Raw genomic sequence first — 23,829 nt, 5'->3', positions numbered from 1 at the left:
GATCATGCAAGGTTACTTTACTCTGGTAAGCCCTGCACTGTAATGGGTCTCAACTGGCCAAGGAGCACACTTGTGCTAGGTGTCTGTGCTAGGTTTCGAGGTGTTTGCAAATATCATTAACCTTACAGCATGTCTTTTAAGTAAAAAACTAATGGCGGTTTTGAAAGTGATTTTTAAAAAGTGTAAATGACAACGAAAAGGTAGAAACAATTTAAAAAACCCAAAGTGATAAAAAAAATATATATATATTGTACTTGTAAAATGAATCCACCTGAAGATAGAAATAACTGTGAAGGACAATATATAGTGAGAAGTGCTGTACCTCAGCAATAAGCAATCAAGGAAGGAAAAAAATAACTGAATAAGTTTAAAATTTGAAAACAAAACATAACCACAACAAAACTGTGGTTAGAGAATAAGCGTCAATGTCAGAGAACAATATCATATGACAATCCAGTATTAATGTAGGAGCAACCAGATATATTTGAGGCCTGAAAGCAGTGGTCCTCAGCCTTAGTCAACAGGGGAGCTTTTAAAAACCCTAAACCTCAGGCAGTACCCGAGGCCAATAATCAGAATTTTGGGGGCGGAACCAGGCATTGGTGTTGTTTAAGGCTGTTTAGGTGATTCCAACATGCAAGCAAGGTTACAGACCTATTGCCTTCAAATGTAAGCATGAGGAAATGAAGCTGCTACTGGTTCCATGGGTTAAAATCCACTCAAATACATAGACTGATGTGTGATGAGCATGGACACCTTAGCAAGAAGTACTTCTCTTTGATATTTTTATCCTCAAGGAAAATAACTACCCACCTCAAAGGAGATTTTGTTTCATATTCTTGAAACTGATATGGGTAAACAATATGTATTATGAAGGAAGAATGGAGCACACCTTATTTTAAAATTTTGAAGACGCACCCTAGCCTGTTTGGCTCAGTAGCTAGAGTGTTGGCCTGCAGACCCAAGGGTCCTGGGTTCAATTCTGGTCAAGGGCACATACCTCGGTTGCAGGCTCCTCCCCAGCCCAAGCCCTGGTAGGGGCGCGTGTAGGAGGCAACCAATTGATGCATTTCTCTCACATTGATATTTCCCTCTGTCTTTCCCTCTCTCTTCTATTTCCTCTAAAAATCAATGGAAAAATATCTTCAGGTGAAGATTAAAAAAATAAAATTTTGAAGGAGCTATTCATATACGTATTTGAAGAAAATGGATCACAGAGTTACAAGTTTCTCTATCTCTTAGTCATTTCAGGGAATCCGTTTACAAAGAAATGGACACACAAAGCTGTGCAAAACTCTATGCATAACTAGATGACATCATCTTTCCCTCCCTTTCATCTCCAAGCAATTAGACTAATCCCTGGTCTATCTACTCAGTGCATTCTGGTTAACAACCTTCCATCTTTCATAACTCAGTTTTGCATCAAAACAAATGGATCATTTAGTTCTTCCTTTAAACCAGCCACTCTTCTCACTGCAGCCCGTTTTTACCTTGTCTGCCATGATCATAGAGGATCCCCCGTGGATGCCCAGGATGGGGGTGAGAGTCTGGGCTGAAATGAAGTCAAGGATCTGGGCAATGGCTTCCTGGTCAGTGTCGTCAGCAAACACCACCCCCTGGATCTTTCGGTCCGACATGAGGTCACAGATACGGGTGATGATGCTCTTTGGATCGGTCTCATTCATGGCTACTAGCTCCACACGGGGCACCACAGAGAGATGATGGAAGTCATCTTTCTCGTGGGCATCCTTGATGGCCACCTCGTCTGAAGTGCCCACGAGGATGACAGCGATGCCAATGCTGGGGGGGCTCTTCTGAGAACGCGCTCTGCTGCCTGACACGGCCAGGACAGCCAACACCAGCCAAAACTTGGGTGAACAGCACTCTGCTCTGGGCTTCATCTTCAACTCGTCGACTCCCTGGAAATGCAAAGACAGCGTGGTTAAATCACAACCCACAGCACGGAACCTGTCTTTGAAGAGACTGGATACTGCAAGTCGAGGGCCTTTGCTGGTCATCAAACCCTACTTCTGTCTTTTAGCCTAGTCTCTTAAAATCTCATGTTTTCTCAGCAGCGTGAGAGAAAAAAGCTTTCAGAAGCATCTGACATCCTTGAGCAAGAAAATAAAAGATGCTATTGCTAGAGCCATTAGCAGCAAACAGACAGAGACAAATGAGGCAACGAGGATGCAAGTGGTCCAGGCAGTAATGCCAAGTGCACAAACGCAGGAGTCTCCAAGAGGGGGGTCTTGCTGTTGCTGCATGATTCTTGGCACTCCTATCCCAATTCACCCTTGAACTGCTCTTGGGCTGAGGGGATGGTGTAGGCCAGGCAAAGGGAGCAGTAAAATGGGCTTAGCAGAGTCTAGCAGAAAAACATGGTCTGGATAAGCTAGATATAGAGAGCTGCACATACATAAACCCCATATTCTTGCTGCCTTTACTTCATGTTCACCTCAAAGAGGACAAGAGCCTGAAAATTCTTCAGCAACACTTTTAGTATCTGGCTCTTAATACTAAATAAAAATAAAAAAAAAAACAGCCAATATGTAGGCAGTACTTTAAAAAAATCTCAGTTGATCCTTACAATAAACCAGTGGGAGGAAAATAAGAAAGGTACTGTTATCCCCATTTTATAGATGCTGAAGCTAAGGCTCAAAAAAACTCAGAAATCCAAAACCATGAACCACTTCTGTTAAACAAATATGAATCCAGATCTTCTGATTTTTAGGCCAATTTGTATTCCATTGTATTACATCACACTGCTTCTCAAATCACCCATTACCACAAGAAGTCATTTTATTTTGATTTGTTCATGCATCAAAGTACTATGATTTCAACAAATGCTACTGATAACTGCTATAGTGTTAGAGCCACTCTTTTTTCTTCACCCAAGGTATTTTTCAGAGAGAGAGGAAGGGGGGGTGGGGGGGGGGAGAGAGAGAGAGAGAGAGAGAGAGAGAGAGAGAGAGAGAGAGAGAAATAATGATCAGTTGCCTCCCATACACATCACACTGAACCCATAACCTAAGTATGTGCCCTGACCAGAAATTGAACACCCAACCTTTTGGTGTATGGGACAACACTCCAACCAACTGTGCACCAGGCCCAGGGCATGTTAGAGGCACTTTTGAAAAATTTTTCATGCCATCCTATAGTAGTGACTTCCCTGAAATGACTTCCCATGTTTCCATACAATTCACCACCTTTTACCTACAACAAACTCCTACTTTTTACTTCCCTATTTGCCCCTAAATCTTACACTGTGCACAAGACTGAGGACACAGTTCTATGTACAGCTTTGCGATTTCTCTTTATATTTCTCACTGTTTTCCAACAGCTCCTTTTATTTCAGTAGAACTGGTCCTGCTTCAGTTGTTTTGCTTTGTTTTAAATAATAATTTATTGTACCTCTATTATGTGCTGTGTACTGTGTTAGGCATTTCCTCATATGGAGTCTCTTTGGTCCTCACTGAAACCCTATAAACTAGTCATTTTATCCCCATTTATCAAATGGAGAAACTGAAGCTTAAAACAGTTATGTAATGTTCCCAAGGTCAATAAATGCCAGCATGCCAATATATAAACTTAGCATTTTTATACACCAAGGAAATATTCTACAAACTGCACCCAAAACCAGAATCAGCAATTCTCATTCTTCTCCAAAGAGAGAGAGGGAGTGTAATCAAGGATAAAAATGCCACCTAATATCTCCTACTTGTTTAGGAAAAAAAACACATTAATATATTAGGGATCTATAAACTTTGAGAGTTTAGCTAGCAAAAGAAAACAATAATGATGGTGCTGAGTAAAGAGAGATAAGGATGTTCAGGCTGAGCAGACTGACTGCAAAGGGCATTAATGATTTGGGAGTAAGATGCTGGGGACATTTTGTGGCTGAAGAAGCACAAAATCCAATCCAGTTCTTGGCAGAAAGAACCTTGGAACTCTTGTCGTTGTAGGCATCCTTCCACACTGCCAAGACGGAGACCTGTATCTATCGCCTTGTCTATCTCTTGCAAATAAGTTGAATAGCTCAGTGGTTCACACCTGAGCAAAGTTGACTCCTGACAGTTTTCTGGTCTATGTGTCTCTGTGGAAACAGGGAATGACCACAGGAGCCCTGGAAGCCTATGCTGATTAGCTGGTCCCAATCAAGCATTAGAGCCAGGGCCTGAATTCCTCCTCCTCAACTCTATATATCAGAGCAGTGCTATAGAGTGTTGAGCAGCACTGAATATTCAAAGTAAGACCAATGGGTTTAACAGCCGTGAGCAAACTATGGCCGCGGGCCGGATCCGGCCCATTTGAAATGAATAAAACTATTGAAAAAAAAAGACCTACCATACCCTTTTATGTAATGATGTTTACTTTGAATTTATATTAGTTCACACAAACACTCCATCCATGCTTTTGTTCCTGCCCTCCGGTCCAGTTTAAGAACCCATTGTGGCCCTCGAGCCAAAAAGTCTGGCCACCCCTTTAGTATCTCAAAGAGCTATTGACAAAATAATAATAATAATCTGTTCAATTTCAAGGACTGGTTCTCAAAGAACACTAAAAGATTTAGAATTTGGCAAGACTAGCAGTGGGAGGAAAATAAGAAAGGTACTGGCAAAGGGAGCAGTAAATGGGCTTAGCAGCTAACTTCATTCCAATGGATTCTAATCATTTAGATACCAGTCGCTAAATCAGCTTCCTTCACATTGAAAAGTGGTCCACTCTGCCATGACAGTTCATTAACTTTAATGCACTCTACACACTCCCGTTTTGATGTTTTATTTATTCTCTTTAAAACATCTCTGTGTTCCTCTATTTCTTCTCACACAATGTATTGCACTTTGTTATGCAATGGCTAGTTGTGACACTCAGAGAATAGAATCAGGTTTTCCTGAGCATCTCTTTTATACTCAGAATAGAGCAAAGCACTTTACAAAGCAATACATTATGGGAGATACCAGTAAGAGAGGGACTGTGAGACAAACAAAGAAGCTTCTTTGAATACAAACTCAATTGCACACGTTAGAAGGGGCTTCTTTGAGAGAAAGTATGTAGTTCAAGATAAGCAAATTGGTTTTGCTTCTTTCCACAGACAGACCACAGTTAATCACGGCACCTGCTCTATGATACTTTGCCCCCTCCTCTCCACTGTGCTTCACACTCCCCCAGTAGAACTGAGCATTGTTTCATTTTCACTATCACCACAGCCTGTATGTGTCTATCTAAATACCTGTAAAAGTTTACTATAATTATATGACTATGCAATTAACTAGTTGGTAATCTCCTGGTAGGCAGGGAACTTTTCACTTCAGAAAGCATTTATTGAGTACCCATTACCTAGCAGACATTGTTATTAGTGTTGGGGATGCTACTAAAACAGGCTCTACCCTCCACAACCACAGTCTAGTACAGTGATGGCGAACCTATGACACGCGTGTCAGAGGTGAAACGCGAACTCATTTTTTGGTTGATTTTTCTTTGTTAAATGGAATTTAAATATATAAAATAAATATCAAATATATGTCTTTGTTTTACTATGGTTGCAAATATCAAAAAATTTCTATATGTGACACGGCACCAGAGGTAAGTTAGGGTTTTTCAAAATGCTGACATGCTGAGCTCAAAAGGTTCGCCATCACTGGTCTAGTAGAAGATACAGAAACCCAAAGACCTTGTCTCATTTCTATTTGCATTTTGGGGGTATAGCTGGGCCTCATATACAAAAGGGAAGGACTCAATAAATTGTAGCCACTGAGTTTCTACCATTATAAAATTGTCAATATTTGACCATTTTTAAACTATAATAACCTATTTTACATATTATATACTTACAGTAACATTTTACCTATAGCCTACCATATGCCAGATGCTATGATTGCTAGGTAATTTTCATGCAGTGCTAAATCACATATAAACATTATAAGTCATAATTTTTCCTTATATTACAAAGAAGAAAACAACTTCTGAGAGGGTAAGTATATGACCAAGGTCACCCAGCTAATTAGAGATGTCATCAAGTTTCAAACCAAAGTTTGTCTGTCTCCAAAACCCTTGATCTTTCCATTTTGCTGCCTCTCACTATGAATATATAAATGAATGAACAAAAAAATTAAGAAAAGAATGAATGAAATCACCAACAAAAACAAACTGTGTCCTAATACCAGTTCCACATTAACTAAGTGCCTGAGGATGGGCACATCACTGTCTCTATCTCTTCGCTGGTGAAATCAGGATAACGTACTAACCTACATACCTGAAAGACTTTTTGTGAGGATTAAATAATAATATGGAAGTGCTTTGAAGAAAAGGATGTTACCTTTAAGCTTTTATAGAAGTTGTTCAAGGATGCTAGCTATTTATGAAAGCACAAAGTCAGCATGTGGGAGGTGGGAGTGATGGAATGGTAGACAGAGGCTAAGAGAAATGTAAAGAGGAGCCCCACAGGAGGAAGAGATATCAGTTCCCTGATGGTTATAACGCCCTAGAGAATATGTCATATAATGGCCTCAGAGTAGCAGCAAACTCTACTGACAGTTTTCTAGTTTTGTAGCAGAATTGAATAGTCATTCAGGCCAGGGTTGATAGTGGGAATCAGTGAAGCTCAAGACCCCCAAACCAGGCCTTGAATTCAGGCATTAGGGTGTACAAACAGAAACAAGAACAAAGAAGCCGGATCAGAGAGTCAGATGTTCACCTCCCGGCCCTCTGCCTCCTTGAGGCTTGTGCTGAGTGGTCCCCAGATCTACAACAAGCAAAAGACCAGAGTAGCCTACATTCATGCCTATAGTTGGTGCATGGTAACTATAGCAGGAACCAGTCTACACTTTGCTGTCCACAGTAGATTCCAAAGGAAGACATATCTGAATGAGAATCTGAACCAACCCTGTCCTCAGGAAAAACAAATAAACAAACAAAACAAAAAAACACTGAGTCCTGGGGCAACCCCAACAGAAAGAATAAAATGTGATTTAAATGGATGATTAAGTGAAATTTTCCAAGTACTACCTTTTAACGCAGTCAGGACACCATTTGGAGTAACACAATTAAGGAGATTGTGGTTCAGATATGATAGGCAGTGAGTAAAATGAAGAGTAAAAGTGCCAGAACTATGCATCAGATCTAGTTCCCCAAGTTACCAATAAAGACAGAAAGCTAGGATGCAAAGGCCTAAAATTTATCACTTCAGAAAATAGGGGAAAACAAGGAGTCTCATATAGTATATGTCAAGTGAAGTAGAAAGAGCATAACCTTTTTGGAGGGCAATGTAGGAATATCTATCAAATTTTTAATATTAAGACAATATAAATTCAAAGGTAAAAACATCAAAAGTGACAATGAGCCCTAACCGGTTTGGCTCAGTGGATAGAGCATCAGTCTGCAGACTGAAGGGTCCCAGATTCGATTCCGGTCAAGGGCATGTACCTTGGTTGTGGGCATATCCCCAATGGGGGGTGTGCAGGAGGCAGCTGATTGATGTTTCTCTCTCATCGATGTTTCTAACTCTCTATCCTTCTCCCTTTCTCTCTGTAAAAAATCAATAAAACATATATATTTTTAAAAAGTGACAATGAGAGATGTCAAATTTAGTACCAAGAAGACACAAAAATCATACTAATAATAGCGTAGGTGGTCGTCACGCCCTCATGCATCACTCCCTAATGTCATCACAAGATGGCCGTCACAAGATGGTCATCACAAGATGAAGGCAGGGCCCAGTGGAGGAGGCAGGTCACGGCAGGGGAGGGCAGTTGCAGGCCATCAGGCTGGCAGGGGAGGGCAGTTGCAGGCCATCAGACCAGCAGGGGAGGGAAGTTGGGGGTTATCAGGGGAGGGCAGTTGGGGGTGAACAGGCCAGCAGGGGAAGGGAGTTGGGGGTGATCAGGCCAGTAGGGGAGGGCAGTTGGGGGTGATCAGGCCAGCAGGGGAGGGCAGTTGGGGGCGATCAGGCCAGCAGGGGAGGGCAGTTGGGGGCGATCAGGCTGGCAGGGGAGCAGTTAGGCATCAATCAAGCTGGCAGGGGAGCGGTTAGGGGGTGATCAGGTTGGCAGGCCGAGGTGGTCAGGGGCAATCAGGCAGGCAGGCAGGCAAATGGTTAGGAGCCAGTGGTCCTGAATTGTGAGATCAGGCCTAAACCGGCAGTTGGACATCCCCCGAAGAGTCCCAGATTGTAAGAGGTTGCAGGATGGGCTGAGGGACACCCCCACCTCTGTGCATGAATTTTATGCACCAGGCCTCTAGTATGAATATAAAAATATAGGCTTAATGTGTGTAAAGCAATACTTAAAATTACCATGGGAAGTAACAAATAAATCCAATAGACAAAATATAAAAGACACAGCATGAGTAATAAGTTTGAACTAGTTCAGATATCTAGAAATTCACATACAATACAGACTACATATTCTTTTAAGTATGTAAAAAAATACTGTATCTACAAAAATGCCTCAGTAAATTCCAAAGAATCAATATAAAACAATTGTCATTTTTCTATAACGTAATTAAATCACAAATAAATTTTTTAAAGTAGCTAAAAATATCACATATCCAAAAATTTTAAAAAAACTTTCTATTAAACAACCAAGGTTAAGAAGGGAATCAAAAGAGAAACTAAAACATCCTTTGAAAGAAAGACAATAAAATATTAAATATGAAAATGTCTAGTGTACAACTAAAACAGTTTAAAAAGAAATCTATGCCTTTAAATTCACTTATAAGAAAAATTTTAAATACAAAATAATTAATTGTAACTAAATTTTCACTTATTTAACAATTAACAGAGTCAACCCTAATAAGGAATTAAATAATGAAGTACAGAAATTAATGAAACAGAAGGCAAAGACGGGAAGAAAAAAGGTGATTATTTGAAAGACTACAATAGCCCTAACCCATTTGGCTAGGTGGATAGAGTGTCGGCCTGCAGACTGAAGGGTCCCAAGTTCTATTCCAGTCAAGGGCATGTACCTTGGTTGTAGGTACATCCCCAATAGGGGGTGCGCAGGAGGCAGCTGATTGATGTTTCTCTCTCATCGATGTTTCTAACTCTCTGTCCCTCTCCCTTCCTCTTTGTAAAAAATCAATAAAATATATATTTTTTAAAAGACTACAATAAAGTTTTGACAAGATCACTCAAGGTAAAACAGAAAAAATGCAAATGAAATTCATAATAAAAATGGAAAAATAGCATCGTATACAATAAGATTTTTTAAATAAAATAATATCATGAAAAATGGTTACTTTTTAAAGTGATGTATAAATATACAATAAAAATAGCAAAAAGGGGTTCAAAAGAAAATTTGAATATAACATTAACCATTAAAGAAAATAAAATGGTTATTCAAGGCCCCCAATCCTAATCCACCAATAACCACCTCCCATCTCTACTCCCCACTCAACCAACCCACCTCTGTCAAAATAAAAGGAAGTAAAACAAGTGCACATAGTTTGATAAAGGAAATCCTAACTTTTAAGAGAAGAAATAAGCCTTGCTCATACAAGTTGAATAAAATAGAAAAAGAAGAAAATCCAGATAACTGTAGTACAAGAAAAGATTACCATAGTTCCCCTTCACTTATGAACATAAAGAGGGGGGGAAACCTAAAAAAAAAATTGGCTAGCCAAAATAAACAGCATCTTTTAAAAATAACATGATCAAATATGACATACCAGGAATGCAAGGATGGCTGAATTGAAGACTATACATAAAAATAAATCACCACATTAATGAACTAAAGGAGATATTTACACAGATATCTCAAAAACATGACAGAAACACACTTAATTAAGGGGGGAAATATCTATTCATGATGTAAATGTTTTTTTAAAAAATGCAATAACAGGAAATGAAGGAGATCATCAGTCTTTACCTGGTTTAGAGTATATACCAAAAACTCTTGATCACATTCTTTTTGACATTGAGAAAAAGGCAAGGTTTGTGCTGTCACTGCTATTGGAGGCTATGGTAAATAAAATAAGTCAAGAAAATAAAAGTTTTAAGAATGGGAAGAAAAAAGAAAACAACTAGCATTATCTGAAGACAATATGGTTATCTACATAGAAAATCCAATAGAATTTAAAAACAATTAGTATTCTCGTTTTTAATACTTTTTACTGATAATAAATAAGGAATTAAATAATGAAGTGCAGAAATTAATGAAACAGATGGCAAAGAAAGGAAGAAAAAAGCTGATTCTTTAAAAGAATCATAGAGGAAGGGAGAGGAAGAGACAGATAGAGACATCAATGATGAGTTTCCTGAATGCCCCCTACTGGGGATCAAGCCGCAACAGGGCATGTGCCCTTGACTGTAATCGAACCTGGAACCCTTCAGTCCCCAGGCCAACACTTAGTATTAATATGAGTGGAGCAAGGTTGCTAGATAAATGATACTCTTAGAAAACATTAATAGCTCTCTTTTAACCAACTAAAAAATATAAACTCATAATAGCACAAGCAACTAAAGAATGCATAAGACATCTAACAGAGCAAATGTGGAACTCCATTAAAGGCTATGAAAGAAGACCTGAACAATGTAATCATATACCACATTCACAGGTATGATAACATAGTATCTTACAGTTCTATTTTCCTCTGAATTCATCTATAACTTCAAGGCAATTGCTGTCATTAATATAGATTTTTAAAAGAATTTTATTAACTTATTCTAAAATGCATACAGAAGAATAAAGATACACAAAGAACTAAATCAATAAACAAGATGTCCTTATGTGAACCAATAATGAAAATGTGCCATGAACTAAGAAGTATGATGAACTCAACTCCGCATAACAGATCCAAAGTACATTTTTTAATTAACTTTTTTTTTTAATTTTAAGTTCCATGTCAATTTTGGGTTTTAAGTTATACTTTCTAAATTAAAATTTATAGGCTCAGAGCAAATGTTGAACCGAAGAAGTGCTTTTAAGTCATAATGCTTAGCTTAGGCAACGCATGTGTTCAACAACCACTTGAAGCAGGAGGGTATTACAGATGTCAAACATCTACTATTTAATGTCATTTTGATGTATAAGACCAATATCTATTTCTAGCAAATGAAATACATCTATACATGCAGGATTTTTGGAAACCCAATTTCACGTCTCCAAATGCACTGAGGATATGCTAAACATCATCTCAATATTATCTAAATCTGTAAAAATAACATATAAAAGGTACCAACCTTTCATTTCTGTTGACTTAGAACCTAAAACTTCTCTCTGCACTGTTATTCTCCTCCTTCTTATAATATTACCATCATCCATTACTCTTTTAGAGCTCTGAGCTCCCTTGCCCCTGCTCTTTCTTCAGAAAGGAACAAAGAAATCCTGGGAGTGTGGGGAGTGGAGGCAGGTGCTGAGCCTGTGTACCTATAAAACCAGTAAAGAAAGAAAAGTCCACCTGGACATCTTACAAACATGCTAACTCCATTTTTAATGTAGTGATTGACATGGCAATAAACAGTGCTCCTTGGTCCTGCTGGGGCATTTACTTATCTAAATGCACTCCTGTGCAAGGCCAACCACAAATGCATTTCAATATACCACAGCCACAACAAATAATGTCAAGACAAGGTCAAAGAAAACAGAGCCTTAGTTAAGGCACTTATGGCAAAGTATCTGATCAGAGAAGAATAAGAGGATGGGAGAGAGGGAAAAGATACAGGTAAAAATGATCCAAACCCTTGACCATCAAGTCCTCCTATGCGGTGCAGGTAGAGATGCCCTTCCAATGACCATAGTCCTTTAGACGCCTGGAAACTGCTGCAAAGGTCAATGGGGCATTTAATTTCTTGACTTAGAACCTAAAACTTATTTCAGCAGATAAATTATTCTGCTGAAATAAGAGCCTTCTGTTTATACTGGGTCCATGCAGACCTGGACTCCTTCCTTGTTCTACAACACTTCCAGTGGTAAAAGCAGGCTGTTCTCTCTGACTTGTTCTTTTCTGCCGTCTGTGCAAAGCAGAAATATCACTTCTACAGTCACCCAAGTTCCTGATACAAGGGCTGTACAGATAACTAGTAAAGGATTATGAAATCACTTCATATGTGTACACTTTAATAGAAGTTTGCAATACAAACATCAATGATTATCTGTATTCTCACCAGCAACAGCCACTCATGTTTTCCTTAATATCTGCAAGAGCAGACACCAAAATTGTTCAAAGTTTCTCTCCTAACATCTGCACACGGTTCTTAATTATAATTAATTTATATGCCTCAAAGGACAGTGTGGGCAGCCCTGCTGAAATCCAAACCTTTTGAAACCAGATTCTGATTATTGCCATTTGGCAGCAGATTAGGGCAATTTATTGGTTTAACAGCAAAATAACATTTTCAAGTGTTAACAAAAATTATTGGCTTGACTCTGATTATTAAGAGGGGGAGGGTGAGTAGTGAAAATGGGTGGTGGATCAGAAAAAGAGAAGCACAGGAACAGAGCAGCAGGAAAATCTCACTTGGGGAAAAGGCACAACAAGGAAGATATTGGGAGGGCAACAGTAAGCCAAGGATGGGACAGGGACCACCAGAGCTACCCAGAAAACACTGGTGTTTTGAGTAAAACGCCATGTCCAAGTCCCCCCAAGTAATCTGCTCTACTGCCTAAGTATACTCCAAGGCACTGCAACTATCCATGAAACCGCTTCTGCAGATCCAGCAATGATAATTGTGCTGTGTTTGGTGGAGAGAGCAAAGCTTTGGAGTTGAAAACACGGGCTTTATATTTACTCTTAATTTGCTGTGTGATCTTAGATTAGTTTCTTTACTTCTCTGACCCTCAGGCCCCTCTTCTGTAAAACAGGAGATAATAACTGCTTTCACAGGATTGCTGTGAAGATTGACTCACTTGATAAATGTTTATTGACTGTTTTCCATGTGCCAGGGAATGTGATAGGAGGTGGTATCCAACACTGAACTGGATCCAATCTACAAGCAGCCTTTAACCTAGTGGCCAAGGCAGACAAACAGGAAATTACAGTAAGACGTGATGCATTATAATAGAGCATGCCCAGTGCTCCATAGGAGGCCCCCTAATCCTGTCTGGGAGAGAAAGAGAGTAACAAGTAGGTGCTAATAGATGAGCACGAAATGTAATGAAAACGATAGACTAAAATTGTCACAATGATAAAATATTAATTACAGTAAAGGAGGCAAGGACCTAGAAGTCAAAAGACCTAGGATTGAAACTTGACTTTAACACTTACTTCCATTAAGGAGAGGGGAGCCAGTAACTTAAATTATCTGGACCTCATTTTCTTCATTATAAAATGTGGATTATTATCCTCACCTCACAGAATTAAACAATTTATTTGAAAGCATCTAGCAAATAGCAGGGACCTGATATTTTTTCGTTTAATGTGAATAGACTTTGTCCAAAGGCAGATAAGGAGCTTCTCTTGCCTCAAATTACTTAGAAGAGTCAGACTCCTTCCCTCTCACCTTCATCTCTAACTTTAGTACCATTCTACTGACCTTAGAAATTAGTTGATTTAAAAAGTTAGTCTATAAGTAACAACCTGATATTCAATATAAACAATTATTAAAATAGATTTTAAATCCTAAAGCCAGCCAGCACCTACTCCCCCTTCCCCCCTTTCCCCACCAGCCACCAAATTTGCCCTGGCCAGTGTGCTCAATCGTTAGTGTCTGGAAGGGTCCCAGGTTCAATTCCCAGTCAAGAGCACATATCTGGGCTGCAGATTTGATCCCTGGCCCAGTTGGGGTGCGGCAGAAGGCAACCAATTGATGTGTCTCTCTCACATCAATGTTTCTCTCTCTTCTCTCTTCTTTCTTCTCTTCTATCTTCTCTCTCTCTTCCCTCTCTTTCTCTCTCTCTCCTTCTGCTTCCCCCCTCCCTTCCACTCTCTCTAAAAATAAAAATCAATGGAAAAAAATATCATCAGGGGAGGATTAACAAACAACAACAAAATAGTAGGTGCTTGCTGGCTTTAGGATTTAAAATCTATTTTAATAATTTTGTGCAAAGTAATATGACAACTTCAATTACATCAAAATAGTCATTTATTATCTTTGAAATCCATATCTTCACTCACCAATTGTGATTCTCCCTGCATGGAATATAAGAAAGGAGAACCCACCCTCACTATGTTGGCTAGTAAGATAGCTTTTCTTGGAAACTCTGATGAAGGGCAAGGATTACATCTGTTTTCTTTATCTCCAGTACTTAGCAGAGTATCTGGCATATGGTAGGTGCTCAATGAACATTTGTTGGTGACATTAGTGAATGAACCAATGATTAAGTACCTCAGAAGACCAATAATGAGCTACCTCTCTCCATCTCTGTTGACACATAAATGAAGGTATTGTTTTAGGTCCTTCACTCCTAAGAGTTATAACATAAAGGGAAATACCATAAACAGCAAAGCCATTTCCGATTTCTTGATATTATGTAGGGATCATTCCTAGGTCAATGTTGTTAGCTGATAATTGCCTGTATATCTGAGTATTTATTTGCACCTGTACATATGTGTGTAAATCAATGCCTATACAAGTGACACATGTTAATGTGTACAAATTAGCCCTCTTTCCCTTGGTCTCTGAGTTCTAAGGAGGTTCTGATGATGAAGCATAAACATGATTCAGCCTTCAACTCAGAGCCTAGATCTATAACAAGATTCTGAGGCCATAAGAGACCTCACAGAGAGCATGGTTCCCAAGGCCAGAATCAATAGGGAACAAAAGCCACACCATTTGAGCTGCCTGGTTATCAGGCCAAGTCTAGATGCAGTCATGCATTCCTTGCTATAAAATGCCATCTTTATTATTGCCATCAATATGCATATCTGTTCATCACAAACCAATCCTACCTGAATTCTGAACTCACTTAAACCCTGCTAATAACACATGTGAAATTGAGCACCTACTCAGAGAATTAATCACAAGTTGAAACATAACCTCTTTAATTTCCTTGCCCTTCCTCCTCTCTCCCCCCTTCTCTCAAATTACTATATAAGAAGACAAGGGACAGAACTGAGGGCCAGGAAACCTCCGGCCCTGTTACATCCCGACACTGACAAGCCACAGGACTCAGAATTACTCAACCTCTCTGTGGCTGTGAAATAAGAGAAATGAACTGGTTGTACTCAAAGTTTCTTCCAACTTTAAAATTCTGTGAATCTTTCTGTCTTCCATTCCCCACTCCAGATCACCTCTCTCCTCTACTCTGAATGCCAGGAGGCAAGCCTGTTTGGAGCACATCAATGGACTTCCTAGTCCTTTGGCCTCCAGGTGGGTTTGACTAATAAAGAGCATAAGAAGGAGCTCAGAGGGAACAAGAAGGCTGAGACTAGGGTATCTACTCTCCGTGCTTCCTCCCTGTGGGTCCACTACGGGTTGGATGTATTGCTTGACTAAAGATCATAGCTTCCATGAAACATCCCTCTCCTTGCTCTCTCCACAGAGCTCCGCCTACAGATTCCAAAAATGGCTCCCACTTTCCTCCTTTGTTACTACAGGTGGTGGTGACTCCACCAAGTTGCTTCTAGCTCCAGGACACCTCTACTTGTGGTTTCCATACATTGCCCACAACCTGGTAGTCTTTTTTCTAAACTTTCTTCAAGTTAAACAAATTGAGGGTGCCATCTGTTTCCTGCTCTGACCATAAATGATACAGATTCCTCCTGCATTCCACAATAATGCCTAGGAGCCTCTGGGGTTCCCCATGGCAAAAGCAGGACCTGAATTCTACCACCACTCGCCACTGAATAAGGTATGGCCCCTCCTGACAATGCTCCCTGTTTGTCCTCAGATCCTGGTGAGCAGCATTATAAGGAGTGATGCTCTCCAGGTGCCTGGCCCTCTGCAAAGAAGGAAGGAACGTCGGTAGCATACTTCAAGAGAAAAGCTTTGGGAAGCCAGCATTTTGAGAGTGAGGAATGTAGAATTGGGGATCAGAAAAATACACCAAGCAATTATCAGAATGACTACAAAGCACAATCCAGAGAAAGGCAGAGCATTTCATGAAGGAAATGTGTTCATTAAATAGGACTTTAGATGGCCAAAGAAACAAACTGGCAACAAAGCCCTTATTTCCTTTGTCTTTTCTCTTTGATATGGGCAGAATCCGCTTCAGGAAAAAATAAAGTTTTAGAATCAATTTTCACTTCAAATTATAAGCCAAAGTATAAATGAAGAAATACAGCAGCACAAGCATAAAAGTTACATTTCTAGGAAATAATATCACAATTAACTTTGTATTTTTTTTAATATGTGGAAAAAATTATGCCCTGGCTGGTGTTCTCAGTGGTTAGAGCACTCAGGTTTGATTCCCAGTCAAGGGCACATATCTGGGTTGCGGGTTCCATCCCCAGCTCTGGGCCTCTGGTCAGGGCACATGAGGGAGGCAACCAATCAATTTGTCTCTCTCACATTGATGTTTCTCTCTCTCCCTTTCATTCTCTCTCTAAAAAGCAATAAAAAAAATATCCTCAGGTGAGGATTAACAACAACAAAAAAGTAGTGAAAAAGGATGAAAAAATATTTGTGAACCCCTTGCTGTAGTGATAATAATATAGTTACAGTTTGGCCATCCTTTACATTTTATATTGTTTTTAAAAAGCAAGTAGCTGCTCTCTGAACCCAGCATGCTTACATTGTTAGAAGAGAATGTACATCAGGCCTAAATTGCCATGTTCATATCACCAAAGAAATGGCAGGGCAGGGGGCAGCCGGCACAGCCTGCACCTCCTTCCCATGCCCCACGGGGGGGGGGGGGGGGGCGGGGGGGAAGGGGGGAGCAGATGAAGCTCCTCCCCAACTCAGTTCAGCCCCAGGCCAGGCCAGCACACAGGGCAGGGATCTGCACTTCCAGCTGCAGAAAGTACACTCATGGGCTCTGCAACTTTCCTACTTTAAGTTAGAGTTTGATATTTGAAATGATGGACGTTAACTTATGTGGTAATCATTTTGCAATATAAGTGAAGTCATTATGCTATACATCTTAAATGTATACAGGGCTGTATGTCAATTATATCTCAGTAAACCTGGAAAAAAATTACATTTTGAAAGCAAAAAACCCAAGCTACAACCTCACACCAGCTCCTATCCCTTTCCTCTCAGAAGTCCAAATCCTTCCTGAGGTCCCATCATGCAAATCACAGCCAAGTGTCCCAGGGAGAGAAGGTCAGGCATCTGTCCACAGGACTGTCCACTCAGCATGGAGAGAGGGCACCCGCACCCAACGCTGGACCTTCAGATGGCATGAAGGAGCTCACGGGTATGTAGACGCTCAGAGAGAAACTGCTCTGAGCTTGAAAGTGAGGACAACTTTATCTGGGCTAAAAGCTCTGAGGGCATCTGAGGTGAAGGCGCTGGTTTGAGCAGAGCTCAGAACTGACAGCACTAAGGTGGAAAAGCAGTGAGGCACAACGCTGACTGGTACACAGCGCGGCCCGCCAAAGTAAGAGTTCATGGAAAGGGCAGCTGTGAGGTAGCTGAAAAGATACGCAGAGGAATCTGGGTGCTTAGCTAAGGCACTTGGACAGTGAGTGGTGAGGAGAAATGATGGAAGGACGGGAGGGGAAGGAACAGATCTCTGACCACTAAATTCCATTATTTTCAACTTCCAAGGTGAATGAGACGGCAGCTGTCTTCAAAAGCTGTTTGGGAAATCAACAAGGCTAGCTGATCACAGCAGGGAAATTCCTTGTCTACCTCCTGATAACAGCTGCCACTGTTGGGAAGTTAAGACCCCAGTTTTATAATGATAAAGGAACAGAAGTGCTTATGAAACACCATTCACGGAAGTGTTTCTGATTGAAATAGTATTCATGAAGACCATGCTCTTCGCAATGTGAACATTTCCCAGTAGTAATGAACCTAAATACAATGACCCTGGACTCCTGCCTGTCTCCTCTCGGCTCTATCTTAAGTCTACTCCCGCGCTCTTCCTGTTTATTACTTTCACTTGCTCATTCAAAGGGTGTCCCTTCTAACAGCGGTCAGTCTGTTCTCTGTATCAGAGACTAGACTTTGGGTCGTAGCACACAATAAAATATACAGGTGATGCATTATAGCATTATACGCTTGAATCCTATATCATTTTATTAACCAAAGCAACCCCAATAAATTCAATAAAAATATATTTTTTAAGAAAACAAAGGTTATACCAAAGCCTCATTGAAAACCTTCATCCTTAGGTAGCCTTTTTCCAATTTTCAAATTCTTCCTTGCCTCACTTTGCCTAATGAATAAGTATAAGGTTTTGTGTGAGTATGGATGGGTACACACGTGCATGTGCGTGTGCGTGTGCGTGTGTGTGTGTGTGTATTAAAGACAGAGAGAACATATCTCATTTTCATTCATTTTGCCTCTTGTACTCTATCCTCTTCATTCCATTCCTCACCTTGCTTCTTAAACCTATCTTCTCCTTTCCTGGAAATTTCCTCTTCTAGAATTCCCTTTGAGTGACTTCACACTTTCATCCATGCCATCTTACTCAAACTACCTTGACACAAGTCACTAACAATATGTTCATGAACAGCTCCAGTTGCCTCCCTTTTTCTGCTGCTCTAATCTTTCCTGGCTGTGCTTGACAAGATTTATCACCTATTTCTTTCCCATTTTACCACCTCTCTCAACGCTTAACCTCTCTGCATTTCCTTGGTCTTGGGGCCTCTTCATCTATTCTCTCAGTTTCTCTGGACCATTCTTCTTTCCTCATCTTATCTCTTCAGAGGGTTTCATTTCTGCCCAGAATTTAACCACAACCCCTACACTTTCCTGTCCCCCAACTGAGCCAGTGATTCAAATCTTATTCATCCCTAACCTTTAAAGAAAGGTCTAGTTTTACACTTTTATGCATCTGTTTAGTTGTCTAGTGTCACTTCAAGGTTAACATGTCTGAACATTTTCACAGCTCTTCATGTGCCCTTGTCATTTTCCTTTGTCCAATTTACATTCAGGTCTAAGTCACACCCACAACTCCCTCTATTTTAGCACCAAATTCTTTCTGTATCAACTGATGCAAAGTCCTAATGTTTTTATACAACCATCTTCTCTCTGGCTTTTTCTCTGATTCCCACATTAAAATATTCCCCATCAGAAATTTCTTCTCCTGCACCAAACTGTATTTTTCTTTCTTTAAAACCTGACATATTCATTCCTAGTCTCCTCTTTCCTTAAGGATCTACATAGAGCCCTAGCCGGTTTGGCTCAGTGGATAAAGCGTTGGCCTGTGGGCTGAAGGGTCCGAGGTTCAGTTCTGGTCAAGGGCATGTACCTGGGTTGTGGGCACATCTCCAGTACAGGGTGTGTAGGAGGCAGTTGATCAATGTTTCTCTCTCATTGATGTTTCTAACTCTCTATTCCTCTCCCTTCCTTGATGTAAAAAATCAATAAAATATATTTTTTTAAAATAAGAATCTACATAGAGCCCGGCAGGAATGGCTCATTTGGTTGAGTGTCGACCTATACACCAAAGGGTTGCTTGTTCAGTTCCCGGTCAGGGCACATACCTAGGTTGTGGGTTTGATCCCTGGTTGGGGTGCAGATAGAAGGCAACCAATCCATGTTTCTCTCTCACACATTAGTGATGTAATTTGACAGAAACATAACTGATCCACTTTGAGCTACACAGAGATTAATGAAAGGAGATGCTAAACCTTTACCCCTGCACCTAATTAATCATTCACACCTTGAAATTCACTCATTCTTCTACCAGCCACACTCTCCTTGATTCCCACACCAATTCCACAAATTTCCATTTGTCTCCTCATCCAAAGTCAATGCTTTCTTACACAAATCTCTCCAACAGTTTGATGAAAAAAAAATGTAGAGATCAACTAGTTACATACAACACAAACTACAGGATGTATAACATTTGCCAGGAGGAAGGAGACATAATGAGTAGCCTAGGTGATTCTGGGCTTGTCAAGAGCATTTTCCCAGGAGAGCTATACTTTGGAGAAAATGGAACAGCTCTGGCAGAGGGTATGTAAGGGGGCAGGGACTAGGTGAAGCACCAGGAAGCTCCCAGGAATTGTTCTGGACCAAAGCAGAAATTCCCTGCTAATCAAGGGGAAGAAAGAGCACCCAAATCATCCATAAGCAATATCAACAACTTTTTTTTCAAAATTGGAAAATGTAATCTATTTTTTAAAGGTGTTAACAGTGGGAAAAGCCCTGGATTTCTAATAAGATTTCTTATGAGACCTCCAGAACATCACTTACTTAGCCTCTCTGAACCTCAGAGAAGTAGCTCATCTTTAAAATGTGAACAAGAACGCCTATTTCACAGGATTATGAGACCACTATGAGAAAATAGATGTGAATGTAGCTTATAAATTGAAAGGTACTATGCAAATGTAGATGTTTGTTATTACTAAGCCAAACTAGCAAATTATGCATGCATGCATAAATCAGTATGTAAACTTTAATAACAAAATTCCTTTTTTTGTCTAGTTTACTAAGGTATCATTTACATACATTAAAATAAAAATCCACCCCTTTTAACTATACAGTTCTATAAGTTTTTACAGGATGTTTCCATCACCCTAAAAGTTGCCTGTATTCCTTTGTAGTCAATTTCCTTCCCCATAGAAATAGAACAGTCAGGGCCAAAAAAATTGATTTAAGTGTCAACTAAATGAGGATGAACTCTCTCTCTAAACTGAAAGCACAAATATGCATACCTAAGATCTCTCTCTCTACTTGGGTGTGGTTAGAAATTCCCCAAACCGACTTTTTCTTCCCATAAATGTGAGAAATTTCATTCCTTTTATTGCATGTCCACTTCATTCTCCACATAAATTCTCTTTTACTATGGTGGGGACCTCCAACACTGCCCTTGCCTATGATCCACCTGCTGAGTCCAACCTCAGTCACCAGGGCTGCCAGCAATAGGGTCTGAGAAGTGCTAACAATAAAATCTAGTTTAAATAGGCTTTGATATATGTTGGCTTAGAAATCTACCAACCTTCCTAAAAGAGGTGATATCTTAAGTTTTAAACAAGAGTCTCAGAAACTGACTTTTGGAATAGAATTTGTTCATAAGATCAAGTATTCATGCATGGGGGGGAGAAGGGGAAGGGAAAGGTATACTGTTTATTAGGGAACTCATACCTACTGAAGTGTTTCTCCAAGTGTGATCTAAAAGCAACTTGTCTGAGAAACACCTGTAGATGCCCAGGCCTGACCCCAGGTCAGGTGATGCAGTCTCTGGAGATAAAATTTGGGAATCTGCATTTTTTCACAAATGCCTAGGTGACACTGCTGTGCACTAAAGATGGGGAAGCCTGGATTGGAAGAGTGCAGAAAAGCCAACTGCTCCCCAGTCCAATCCCCAGTACACACATATCTCAGAGCAATGTTTTCCAAACTACGGTCACAACTAGCATATTTTAAGGGAATAAAACAGAATAGATCAGTTCATCTCATGCACAACTCTTCTTTTTACACATGTTCAATTTTATTAGATTTTAAATCTAACTTTTTACTTTCACATGAATAACAAAATCAGGTTAGTTTATATATTCTGCCCTAAGAGCTAAAAGACTTCTACTTTAACAAAGCCTAATTAACTGTACATTCGTATCAAAACAAGGATAGGTTGTAACTTAAAGCACTAAATTTTTATGTTTTACAGATCTCTGCTTCCCACAAATAGAAGTTTAGAGTGTTGTTGTTTTTTTCATGCAGAACTCTTCAAAATCAGTTCATCTCATGGCTTTGAAAAGCCACAGAGAAATTCGTATTGACGCTGCCTCAGAAGAAACACACAATATATCACTTCTTCCCACAGCACCACAGCACCATGCTTACTCGGCTCACTGGACCAGGGCTGGATCCCTGACCAATTATGAAACTTGCCTTAAGGCAAAAGACAAAGGGAGAACCTTAAAAGCAGTAAGAGAAAAGCAGTTAGTTGCCTACAAGGGAGTGCCCATACAACTGTCTGCTGATTTCACAACAGAAACTATGCAGGCCAAAAGGGAGTGGCAAGAAATATTCAAAGTGATGAATAGCAAGAACCTACAACCAAGCTTACTTTACCCAGCATAGCTATCATTTAGAATTGAAGGTCAGGTAAAGGGCTTTACAAACAAGAAAAAGCTAAAGGAGTTCATCACCACCAAACCAGTATTATATGAAATGCTGAAGGGTATTCTTTAAGAAGAGGAAGAAAATGAAAAAGGTAAAGATAAAAAATATGAACAACAAAGTGGCAACAAATACATATCTATCAACAATTGTATCTAAAACTCAGACGAATAAAAAATCTGATAAACAGAAAAAAATACATTCAAATTGGAAAATTATTACCAAAAAAGTTGAAATGCTTTTGAAAAATCTTTCAGGGCTACAGAAGAAACAAAAATACTAATAGATAAGAAAACATTAAAAAATTTGAATAAGTCACTTTTTAAAAACTATTTTAAAAAACAGGTAACATTTACACAGACACATACATACATTATAAGTGTATATGCAGCTCAATGAACTTTGATAAAATAAATTACTGATGTTTTAAATGCCTTCATAATTAAGTACAGAGAAATCTTCATGAAAATAAAAAGAATGCTTATTCTCTCTAAAACTAAATTTTTAAATAAACTAACATATAAGGGCACAAGGCACAAAATTTAAAAGAACTCTTAAAAAAATATCAGCAAAAGATAGCATGAATGGAAACAGAAAAAAATAATTAAATAAAAAGAGTAATTCAATTCTTAGTCAATGTGACCTGTTTTAAGAACACTTTGGGGATTTATTTCAGTCTTACTTACACTTACCCACTCATCTAGGACAAGTAATAATTATGCAAAGTGAGTAATGATTATCAAAGTGAGTAATGAAGACTGGGGGTTTGTAGAACTCATGTATTTTATATCTTTGGCGCAATCTTGAAAAGGAGAGAGGGCCAATAAATGCTTCCCTGGACCAATAGCTCTTAGGCATTTACTTCTGAAGCCTGCTTTGTGGCTCAGTATCATATTTATATAGCACCTTCTCTCTGAAATGTGAAGGAAATCATGTCATGTCCTCAAATGCCTGGTGTCTTTGGCCCTCTGAGTGACTGTGGACTTAGCCTCTGACTGATGAAGTTCACAGTCCATCTTCATTCACTTTTACAAGCCTGTTAACTCCATTGTCCCAATTCCAAGTCAGTTGAGCAAACAATAAAACAGCTGAATTGGCATTGGAAAGAGAAGGCAGACAAAAGAGGGAGGAAGAGGAAATAAGTAAGATGAGTATAAAAGGAGATCCAAAATGAATCTATATAATATCTCTAGCAAAGAAAAGGGTATGAAAAACCTTTGGTATTTGAGTCTGCTGAGGAAATTTTAGGTAAGCACAGTGTAATTATCCAACTTAACATTTCATGTATCTTCCAACTACTTTATAACCTTTATCTAATTAATTTTCACAAAACCGTGTAAAATATATATATATTAAACACCCATTTTATAAATGGACAAACCAAGAGAAGAGGGTAAGTGACTTAGCTAAAAATGAAGAGAGAGGCTGGAATGTGAAATTGGAATGTGAATAGCAATGAAGTATTTCTATTCCCCAAGACCATGCCAATCCCATATTTTCCAAATTGTTTATGTTATCAACCTCCTGGAGCTTATGGAATAGCACCAAGGATGGATTTGGACACTGGCAAATAGGAATACACCTAGCTTTCATTCACAGGACAAAAAAGAAGTGCATTTCTCACAATATGAGCCTGGGAAGCTAAAACACTCAGCAGTAACAGGCACAAAGATGTACAATTGGGAGAACAAAGCTCACCATCACTCACTGTCATTCTTCAGCCTTGTTGGTCAGCAGACTTCATCCTTTCCAAGCTTCATAGTAAAGCCTGATTA

The 23,829-nt window shown here is 39.5% G+C and overlaps 1 protein-coding gene across 2 annotated transcripts in view; it reads right to left on the bottom strand.

The window, feature by feature from the left end:
* The window catches only part of GRIN2B (glutamate ionotropic receptor NMDA type subunit 2B), a 426,215-nt gene that overhangs the window by 299,128 nt on the left and 103,258 nt on the right, over positions 1 to 23,829 (bottom strand). For both annotated transcript variants that reach the window (XM_081084461.1, XM_081084460.1), the window contains one exon: positions 1,491 to 1,919. In XM_081084461.1, the coding sequence (XP_080940587.1) occupies positions 1,491 to 1,901 (411 nt within the window). In that variant the 5' untranslated portion in view covers positions 1,902 to 1,919. The remainder of the gene's footprint in view (positions 1 to 1,490; positions 1,920 to 23,829) is intronic.

The sequence above is a fragment of the Myotis nattereri genome (assembly GCF_964212035.1).
Source record: "Myotis nattereri genome assembly, chromosome: 2".
NCBI classification, from domain to species: domain Eukaryota; kingdom Metazoa; phylum Chordata; class Mammalia; order Chiroptera; family Vespertilionidae; genus Myotis; species Myotis nattereri.
This window is presented reverse-complemented; position numbering and strand designations above follow the sequence as displayed.